The 11,023-nt window shown below is 39.8% G+C and overlaps 1 protein-coding gene and 1 long non-coding RNA gene across 3 annotated transcripts; one reads left to right on the forward strand and one right to left on the reverse strand.

The window, feature by feature from the left end:
- The first annotated feature begins 2,249 nt into the window (after window positions 1-2,249).
- Window positions 2,250-4,451, forward strand: LOC109827067. 2 transcript variants are annotated; one of them, XR_002243327.1, is made up of 2 exons: window positions 2,250-2,702; window positions 4,034-4,451. It is a non-coding gene; the product is annotated as an uncharacterized LOC109827067 (long non-coding RNA). The 2 variants fall into 2 exon arrangements; XR_002243328.1 differs by lacking the exon at window positions 2,250-2,702 and adding an exon at window positions 3,003-3,928.
- Window positions 4,452-5,450: 999 nt separating this feature from the next.
- Window positions 5,451-7,829, reverse strand: LOC109827066. The gene is made up of 2 exons (XM_020394030.1): window positions 7,425-7,829; window positions 5,451-5,480 (listed from the first exon to the last, which is right to left on the reverse strand). The coding sequence occupies exons 1-2, from the start codon at window positions 7,827-7,829 to the stop codon at window positions 5,451-5,453; spliced, it is 435 nt and encodes a 144-aa protein (XP_020249619.1).
- Window positions 7,830-11,023: the final 3,194 nt, after the last annotated feature.

Genomic DNA, 11,023 nt, shown 5'->3' on the forward strand with positions numbered 1-11,023 from the left:
TGCATCACCATGCTGAATGGACTACCTCCTCGAGCATCTTACATGTATGGCTCATTTGCCTCATCGCATCACCATGCGGAACGAACTGCCTCCTTAGACATCCTCATCGCATCACCACACGAAACGAACTTTCTCCTCAGACATCCTCATCAATAGTATATCGATGCACTACCCTAGGTGATACTGAGTTTTGCCCATCAACGGTATCCATACACACACCTATACTATTCAAACTAATCATCTCCTAGTTGTGGCGAAACAAAACATGATATTACCCATTCCCGAAGGTCTATGCTTATTCGAACCCAACTCGTCCTCCACATGGACACGCACATGTTTTATTGTGAGACTCATACTTCATGCGTGTGAAACATATAAATGTGGAGAAACGCAAATACACATATCAACAACATATTGATTGACCGAAGTATGTCATCGGTCGACCGGTCAACATCGTGCACAAATGTGCACATGCAACTTAGCAACGATCGATCGACTGACTCCTTCGTTTCGGTCGACCGACCCGAGCCTTTCCTGATAATGGATTTTAGTTTCAGGTTTTGATCTTCATTTCATAAAATTGATACTTTTATAGGTAAACACATATAATTAATCTTGTTTAATATGATTAGGGTTCAATTAGCTACATGAAGAACAATTAATATATCTACATGAATTATATAAACCATAACATGTTCATGTTCGTAAAAAACATCATGAAAATAAATAAATCTTAATGAAAACTCATGTTAAAATTTATTTCAGATCTCAAATCCAAATCAGAGAATTCGTTTATAACTTTTAAAAACAAAAAGATCGAATCTTTGTATCATATACTTTAAAAGAGCAATTCTTATTCTTAAACTAGGTTTTAAGGCCAAATAAAACCAAATTAAACTCGATAAATCAATAAAAAATAGGGATGAGTGTAGGCATATAAAATTGCTTATAGGTCCCTTTGCACGGTTCAACACGAACTAATGAACCATCAGGCGACGTATCTAAGCACGAACGTCAGTCCACAGCACCGAAGCCAAGTGACACGCAACGAAGCGGATTAACAAGGCTACGAAGCTGACGAACCGCACGTGAACGACGGAATGAATCCACTCGCGTGCGGAATCAAATCAACGGTCCAGAGAGTCAACGAGTCATCCAACCATATAACGGATTCGAACTCAGACACCAAAGCCGATTTACTGCCTAATCGGGATCCAGACTTCCAAATCAGGAATCAAGTCAACAAATAGATGTCAGACCAATCAACCGCATAACCGAATCACAGACGAAGCGGATACAAGGACCGAAACAACGCCGAGCCACCCTGAGGTGGCCGCCCAGATCTGTGCCAAATGCACAGATCTGGTTGCCTATAAATAGGCGGGGTCATTCATCATTTCAGAGGACTTTTGGAAGAACTTTTGGAGAGCCGAAACACTGCCGGATTGAGACCTCATCTCGGAATTTGTGAAGGCTTGAAGACTTGGACGTTCGGATCTGATTCTCGGCGAGCACCCACATCACAAAAAAGGCAGGAGTTCGAGGGGATCAAGATCTCAGATCTACGTTGTTACACTCCGGATCTAAGCTTGGTCTTAGATCCCGAGACTTGGACGATTGTTATCCCTCCGGCTATTATTTCCTTGGTGAAATAATACCCGTTATACTGCGTAGATCTGTCCGGATCTAGATCGTGTGGTGGTCCACGGCAAACAACCCCGGCGCAGGCAAACAACCCACCAAAGCGAGCAACCGAATAACAGGAGCTCGTGATCTGTTCACAAGGAGAAAAAGTTATAATTTTAAATTTTCTTTATTTTTGATTTTCATTGTAACCGGATCTAAAAAAGACCGGATCTTTTGTAACCGAAAAACTGTTATTCAAGATAGCAATGACATCAATGAAGAAAGCAACGAATTTCCCCGCGAACATCAGTAGTCGACTATAATGATCATTAGTCGACTATACTGTAATTTGACAGAAACTTGAAAAATGACATTTTCTTCAGTAGTCGACTATAATGTTAATTAGTCGACTATACTGTAAATGAAATTCCGGCATGGAAATTTATTCTACCTTCTTAACCTCTCAAAATATTAAATCTATGCCCAAAATTATCAAAAAAATGCATCCCTTCCCTCTCCCTCTCTTCCTCCTCCTTGTCCTCGTCGTCCTCCTCCTACTTGTCGCCGTCGTCGTCCTCCTCCCCTCCCATTCCCCTCCCCTCCCCTCTTCCGCTTCCCCTTCCCCCTCCAACTCCATCCCTCTCCCCACCCTCCCCTCTGCCACTCCCATCCCCACCACGATCCCCGCCTTCCCCAAACAATCTGTCATAACCTCCTAATTAATGCATATATAGGAAGGATGAGAACAAACTATGTTGGTTCTGCAGTCACATAAAAACCAAAAGCAAAGAATTCAATTATATATAGTGCTTTGTTGTTCAACCTCGTAAAGTTTCTTCTATTATGAAGCAATGTTGGTCCTTTGGCAGCTGCAAGCAGTTGGATATTATTTAGAATAAAACCAGTTGCATTAGTGCATGATTTAAGTTACTGGCTCATTGAATATAAGTTTATGTTTCTTTATTTCCTTTCAAAAAGTCAGGAACCTCCCCTTCTTGAAGCTGAATACTTGATACTTTTGATTAATTGCATTACCATGACTGATACTTGAGTAGGGATTTTGAGCGATCAACAAAGTAAGATTTTTTGACAAATCTCAGGGGCTGTTTCATATGCTGCAATGCATGTAGAATATGCTGAATGTAGCATTCTGTTGTAGAAAATTAGTGCCAATTAAATCATTTGGATATCTATTCTTTTGCTGTAGTAAATGTACTTCCAGATACAAATTCATTGACTAGTTAGGTGCACAACTTGGACTTGTGCAACTTTCATTGCAGGAATTGAACTTCCAACAAGCAAGAATAGTTTAGCTTCAAGTAAAAGTGTTTACAATAAGTGAATTAGAGTCCATATTTAATGACACACCATTATTTTTTTTTACTGCATGTTGTCAAAGCAGTTTCTTGCAGCCAAATTGATTGCAGCAGCATGTGATGCATTTCTTCTCTGCAAAATGGAAGTCTAATTATTATTTCCGGCTATCATGTTGCTAACCAAATATTGAAATAGAAAATTTTGCTATACTGTTTGCTATTGCAACTCAAATTTTGTCAACCAAGCAAGATTCTCGAGTAATGAGTGCTCGAGCATTTTATCCTGGTGGAGAGGGAAGGGGAGGTGGAGGAGAGGGAGGGGAGGGGAATGGGAAGGGAGGAGGAGAGGGAGAGGGAGGGAATGCATATTTTTGATAATTTTGGGCATAGATTTAATATTTTGAGAGGTTAGGGAGGTAGAATAAATTTTCCTGCCGCAATTTCAAGGAAAAGGGTCTTATTGACTAAAAGGCCGAGAAAAAAAATACATTGTTGTCGCCGGAGTTTATAAGTATACCAAACTAGCAAACAAGGTCGAATAAAAATACCAATTTGGTAGTTTAGCCGTTAAGAAATCAAGAAAAGAGTGATTGACCACTGATGGCTGTAAGAAAATGAGAAGGCAAGCTCATTTGTTCTCTTTAATGCGCAGAACAATAAAATTTTTGCTAGGTGGGTGATGAGTGGCTTTCTGGCATAGAGCCCCTGGACAAGCTAATGAGATACTTTTGAACTTCTATAATTTGATGTTACTTAATTAACAACTAATTTGACTAATTTGACCATTGCTGATATTGAGGTGGGTTTGATCCTTGACTTGAGCTAATATGCAGCCCCAGAGCTAATTGCCTCAGGCTATTACCATTATAGCTTACTTGTTGATTGATAACAACTACGATATCTAACTATCTGTACATAGGATTTCAAAGAGAGTACAAAAATGGGTTCTTCCCCTCGTTACAATGCTGGTTGATGAAATATAACTGGTAGTTATCCAATTATGTGACATGTTTCTTTTAATACAGAATTTGTTAATGTTTTCTTTGTTTATATTGTGATGTGGGCTAATTGATGTTAAATAACGCATGTAGGACACTGACATTGAGACATGAAGTCAGGATGGAGAGGAGACGAAGAAGGAGAGGACTGTGAAGAAAAAAAAAGGGAGGATTCTAAGATATGGTTTCTTTTAGTCAGTTGATGTGTGTTTAGTCAGTTTATTCCAGTGTGTTAGTTTGGCTTGGCTTATGGAAATAACAAGGCAAGTTTATATGCTATCGTTGTATATGTCATGTTTTAAATTAGGGCTTTGGGTGGATTGCATGTTAAACCCTTGTATGTGTCAAGTCGATTCTGTAATAGGAGATGGTTGTTTTTCTGTTTATTTGGTCTGTGGTGTTCCATCTTGTTAATAACAGATAAATCGTTACTTCTTTAGAACGTGAAGTACAAAAAACAGAGGGGTGCAGAGAAAATGCTATAGAATATATCTACAATTTTTTTGGTTTATGTTGGTAAGAAAAATGTTGGACGTATTTGCCTTTTCTTTACGAGTTCATGTATTGTTTAATATGTTATAATTATATTGACATTTGTATATCTAAATTCCTGGTGAGAACTGAGATTGTTATATGATTATATTGACGTTTGTATAGCTATATTCCTGGAGAGAACTGAGGATGAACAGATCGCTTCATGTCCCTTGGAAAAACAAATAAACCATAATGCGCCTCGAGTTATTGGAGACTTGGACCTTAATTGTTGTCATTCTTGATAATTTTTGAGTTGCTATACGGCTTATATGTCACATGAACTAGTTTTAGCTATTGCATTTGATTTAGAAAAGAGGTTAATTCTATCAAAAATTAAATAAATAAATAAATAAATAATAGAGGTTAAGGGAGAGAATCAGTTTTCTTAAAACACATGTTTCAAATTCAAATTCAAGTGTAACAAAGTGTACCCCAAAAGTTATATTTCATGTCATTTAATGAAAATATTCAATATGGAATTTATCGAATTATGGATTTTCAGTCCTTTTGTGACACCCCTAGTTTCACACATGACTACAGTACAAGTGAACCTAAAGATGCCAAAACTGTCATGCACCCAATATTGTGCATAAACACGTTTCATTATCACTATCACTCTAGCAGAAGTCAAAAAAAAAAAAAAATGTAGAGAAGAGATATCCAATAAAAAAAAAATAAAAAAAAACAGTGATGGTACAAGCAGATATAAAGAATGAAATTACAAGGAACAAAATGTAGAGAAGAGATATCCAATAGTATCTATAAACACGTATCGACAGAATAAACTAAAAGTACATCTGATAAACTAAAATAAGAATAATGAGTCTCTAACATATAAGAGTCAACTGAACAGTACATAAACGCTCAGCCTCGAACATGAAATACATTTCTAGAAGATTAAAAAAAAAATAGTCTACTTTGAAGCACCAACTAGCTACTTATAAATGATGATAAACTATACCGAGCCTGCATCAACTTACGGCTCTCCAAATCCCTGACCCGCTACCTGAAAAAGATGGAAACAACGAGCATCAGAGCACTAGCAAGAACATCTCCCTCCGCCCCCAGGGGGAATGGGTCACCTATAAAACAATACTACACATAACATGTATGCATATGTATATGCATATATATATATATGTATGATATATCTAGTAGCAAGAGGAGTTAAGATTTAGGAACTCACAACACGAGGTAAGTACGTCGAGAGAATAATCCAAACAAGGAAACCCTCATATATATAACATGTATCTCAAATTGTGAGTCACTAAATGTCAACTCCAAATCCTATAAATAAGTAATACATAAATACCTAATCAACACTTCATCCAGAACATGTCATGCGTGTCAAGCACAATATCTCATACTACTTTCGGGTAGGTGGCACAGAAACAAATATACGATTCTCTGTAATCCTCGTCAAAAGTGTGTATCGTTACATATGAATGTCACAAGGTTGGACTACGTCCACAAACAGTACTCGCCTAAATCCTAGACGTCCCAAAGATGTAGAGTGTAGTCGTCCGCAGTATCATGCAGCTCATAGACTAACACACTAGGAGTGATGTCGCACACAATATCGTGCGGTACACGGACAAGCGCACTTAACCACCTAAATAAAGATGCATCATAGTGTAGTCGCCCGTAAATATCCTGCAGTACATGAAATAACGAACTCAGAGTCGCCCGCGTTCTCATGCGGTGCACAGACTAACATACTCAAGCATCCAAAATCACTGTAAACCGAAACATTCGTGACTCCCTATCGTGACAAACACGAAACATTAGATTACGCACACTCAAAGGCCCGTGCGTGCTCAAACCCAATACATGCACTCCCATGGTCATGCACGTGAATCGACGTGTGGCTCGTACTTTGTGTTTGCGACTAAACATGCGTAGAAAATCAACATATGCAGAACAACACCAGATCAGTTGACTACCCTTGGGGCTCAATCGATTGACATTCGATTAGTCGACTGATATTCCATCAATCAACCTTTCGGCGGACGTTCATAACGTGCACAACTAACAAGTCTTGATTGGTCGATTAATGATAGATCCGTCGACCAATCAGAGAACATACAAACGCAATAGGTCTTGATTGCTCGACTGATACCTTATCGGTCGACCGACCAGGGAGAAAACATAGAGTTTTGAAAATGAGTATCCTTATCATAGGAGGGGATTTCCTCCTTGAAAATGATATAGCACAATCCCTACCATGTGATATTCTCTCTCCTATTTTATTCACATGGTGGGGATTGTGCCACATCATTTTCAAGGAGGAAATCCCCTCCTTGACATAGAACACCCATTAATCTCATATATAATATACATACATATATATTGGGAAAAGAAAGTTGTGATGAATATTGAAATTTTTTTTATTTAGAAATTTTGTACACAATAAACCTGACCCGACCCAAAACCTAGCTTTTGGAGCCGATCGGTCGACTGGTCCTTCTGATCAGTTGACCGACCAGAAGATAGATCGAAAACAACAGTCATTCTGATCAGCCCTTCTAAAACCGTGAATTGATCTCAAATCGATTCCAAGCTGATTCATTCATCCCAGAATGATCACCAAACACAATAAAACTCATTTATTATTATTTACAATAATATTTTCAAAAATTTTTATGGTATTACATTCACCCCACCTTAAAGAGAATTTCGTCCTCGAAATTCAGTAATTTATTATTGATCACAAGATATGTATCACACACAATAGTTACACTTAACAACTAGAATGTGAATACTCATGCTCAACCTCTAATTAAACAGAATTAGTATGTCGGGCGAAAAATCCAAACAATAAACCCCCATGTATATACCATATGTTCCGAATGATTAGCCGTTAAGTGTTAATATCCACATTTTAGCATGAAGTGTAAATGTGTCTGTCTAGGTAAGATAAATATCAATGAAGTCATAACTAGAAATATACCTGCTCGAACAGATGTGGGTAGTCGCGACGCATATCCTCTTCACGCTCCCAGGAAGCTTCCTCAATTCCCTTCATGTTCCACTGCACCTTAACCAATGGAATTACTTTATTCCGAAGTTTCTTGTCTTCCCTGGCAAGAATGTGTACTGGAGTCTCAACTGTAGTCAAATCCGCCTGAAGCTCTAAATCTGACACATCAAACACTCTTTGCTGTTCCTCGTCTCGTAAGTGCTTCTTGAGCATCGAGATATGGAAGGCGTCATGCACACTCGACAGCGATGTTGGAAGGTCTAGTCGGTACAAGAGGTCTCCAATACGATCGACAATCCTAAACAAGCTGATATATCTCGGGGCAAGCTTTCCCCATCTACCAAACCGTCTCCAATCTGGAATTCTAAGGGTCATCGTCTCTGATCTGTGTAACTCTTTTGTCGATTCTAGACTATAAGAATACGCTCTTGAATCAACGCTACATGTTCTGTAGTTTGCCTCACCAGATCTGGTCCAAGTAGTAAGATATCCTCAGACTCTGCCTAACAAATCGGAGATCTACAGGGCCGCCCATACAATGCTTCATAAGGAGCCATTCCAATTGTTGATCGGTAACTATTGTTATAGGCTAATTCAATCAATGATACGTGATCCTCCCAACTACCCTAGAAGTCGATCACACATGCCCGAAGCATGTCCTCTAACACTTAATTGACTCTCTCTGTCTGACCATCTGTCTACGGGTGGAAAATATTTCTATAAGCTAGCTGGTTGCCGAAAGAATTTTGGAAACTTTTCTAGAAATGGGATGTGAATACTTAGCCACGGTCTGATACAATCGTCTCTGGAACTCCATGCAATCTCACAATATCCCTAATGAAAATCTTTGTATAAGTCTCTACAGTGTGAGTTGTCTTAACTGGTAAGAAGTGCGCTGACTTTGTCAGTCAATCAACAATCACCCAAATGGAATCATTTCCTGTGGTAGACTTCAGCAATCCCCTAATGAAGTCCATCAAAATATTTGTCCACTTCCATTTAGGAATTGGTAAGGGCTGTAGGGTATCAGCCGGTCTCTGATGTTCGGCCTTTACCTGCTGACAGGTAAAGTATTTACAGACATACTCTGCAACATCCCTACGCATGCTGTTCCACCAAAAGTGCCTCTTCAAATCCTTATACATCTTGGTCGTACCTAGATGTACCGTATACCTGGTACAGTGTGCCTCATCAAACATATCCTTCTTCAATTGCGACATATCCGGTACTACTAACTGGCCTTTCATTCGAAGGCCTCCTTCTGATCCGATGGTCCAATCTGCCTTGGGCTCTTTGGAAATCTTCCCTTCGGGTTTGAATCCAAGAGTCCTCCAACTGAGCACTAATCACTCTATCAGCCCATGATGGCTGTATGACTAACACTCCCAAAAATGCACTGCCTCCACCAACCTCTGGTCTGAAGTCAAACTGACTGAGGGTAAGAAGATCTCGGTACAATGAGCACCTCAAAGCTGCAAGCTTATGATGACGCTTCCTGCTCAAAGCATCTGCTACTACGTTCGCCTTCTCTGAATGATACTGAAGCACGAACTCGTAGTCCTTAATGAACTTAACTCATCGCCTTTGCCTCTGGTTGAGTTCTTTCTGAGAAAAGATATATTTCAGGCTCAGATGATCGGTAAACAACTCAAACCGAACCCTATAAAGATAATGCCTCCACGCTTTAAGTGCGAAGACCACCGCTGCCAACTCTAAGTCATGCGTGGGATAATTCTATTCATGAGTCCTCAACTGTCGTAAGGTATAAGCAACATTCTCAGAGTCTACATCAAAACGCCTCTTAGTCCCAACAATGATGCATTTGTGTAAACAACAAAAGTATTGTCTTGGGATAATCAACATTAGCACGGTAGTCAACTTGGCCTTTAGAGTCTCAAAGGCATTCTGACACTCTGGCCCACAAATAATCTGAATACTCTTCTTCGTAAGACGTGTCAGTAAGGTAGCAATCCTAGAAAAATCCTGGATAAATTTCCTATAGTAACTGGCAAGCCCAAAGAAGCTACGAATCTCTGTAACTGTTTTCGACAGCTCCCAATCAAGAATTGCCTTAACTTTGATGGATCAACTACAATACCCTCCTTAGAGACAATGTGACCCAAGAATCTGGCCTCTAAAAGCCAAAACTCACATTTGCTAAACTTCGCATACAACTGGTGTTCTCGCAAAGTGTGCAATACCAAACGAAGATGCTATTCATGCTCGACCTCTGACTTCGCGTAGATGAGGATGTCGTCGATGAAAACGATCACGAACTGGTCTAAATATGAGGCAAAAAAACCCGATTCATCAAATCCATGAATACTGCAGTTGTATTATTCAATCCAAATAGCATGATAAGAAACTCAAAGGACCCATACTGGGTCAGAAATATGGTTTTGGGAATATCCATCTCCCGAACGCGTAATTGATGATAACCCGATCAAAGATAAATCTTCGAGAAACACTGTGCTCCCTACAACTGGTCAAATAAGTAATCAATTCTCGGCAACTGATACCTGTTCCAGATGGTGACCTTATTCAACTCATAATAATCAATACAAAGGTGAAGGCTTCCGTCTTTCTTCTTCACGAAAAGGACTAATGCTCCTTATAGAGAATGGCTACGGTGAATAAATCAGCTCCTCTAATTGAGTTTGTAACTCATTCATTTCGATAGGTGCCATACGATAGGGTGCACGGGATATCGGTGCGGTGCCTGGTTGCAACTCTATGCAGAACTCAATCTCTCTCACCGTAGGCAATTAAGGTATGTCCTGAAAGACATCCTGATACTCAGAGACTACTCTGGTCTCACAAAAAATAGCACCTTGATCCCCCTGCAATGCCTTCTCAATGTATGCCATAGATGACTCTGCAAACTAGTTTCCCTGTGAGGTTGCTACAACCAACTCAGTCTCATCGGATGCTCGCAAGCTAACTTTTTTTTTGCAAAATAGTCGATACTAACATGATAGGAAGATAACCAATCCATACCAATAATCACATCAAACTCAGACATGCATAAGACGATCAAATCAACTATAAACTCGGACTCGTCTAGGTTGACAACACATCTCTTACAAATACTCTCTAATAGTGACACATGACCTAAAGGAGTAGAAACTAACAAAGGAATGTCTAAAGGCTGTGCAACTAGCTGAAGCCTATCCATGAATGTAAAAGATATAAATGAATGCGAAGCTCGTGAATCAAAAAGAATCCGGGTTGGGAAGGAGTTCACAAGGAACGTACCTTCCACTATGGTCGCTCGCACCATGATCACGTAGCACCACTGCATACACTCTAACCGTAGTGGTGGACTATTGTGCTAAGGGTTCTAATGTATACAGAACCATCTGTCACTGAGGTAACTCCTAAATAACATGCACCTGACCCTCGGTCCTTGGAAGTGGCGGAGGTGCCTCAAGTCTCGGCTGCTGGCCATGGCCTCGGCCCTAGCACTTACCCCGACCTTTGACCTGCTGGCTTCCAGCTAGTGCACTGTGACACTCTGCGGCTTTATGACCGAACTTATGACAGTGAAAACAAGCACCTTGAAATTTTTA

Source organism: Asparagus officinalis, unplaced genomic scaffold (assembly GCF_001876935.1).
Source record: "Asparagus officinalis unplaced genomic scaffold, Aspof.V1 AsparagusV1_Un15, whole genome shotgun sequence".
Taxonomy (NCBI): Eukaryota; Viridiplantae; Streptophyta; class Magnoliopsida; order Asparagales; family Asparagaceae; genus Asparagus; species Asparagus officinalis.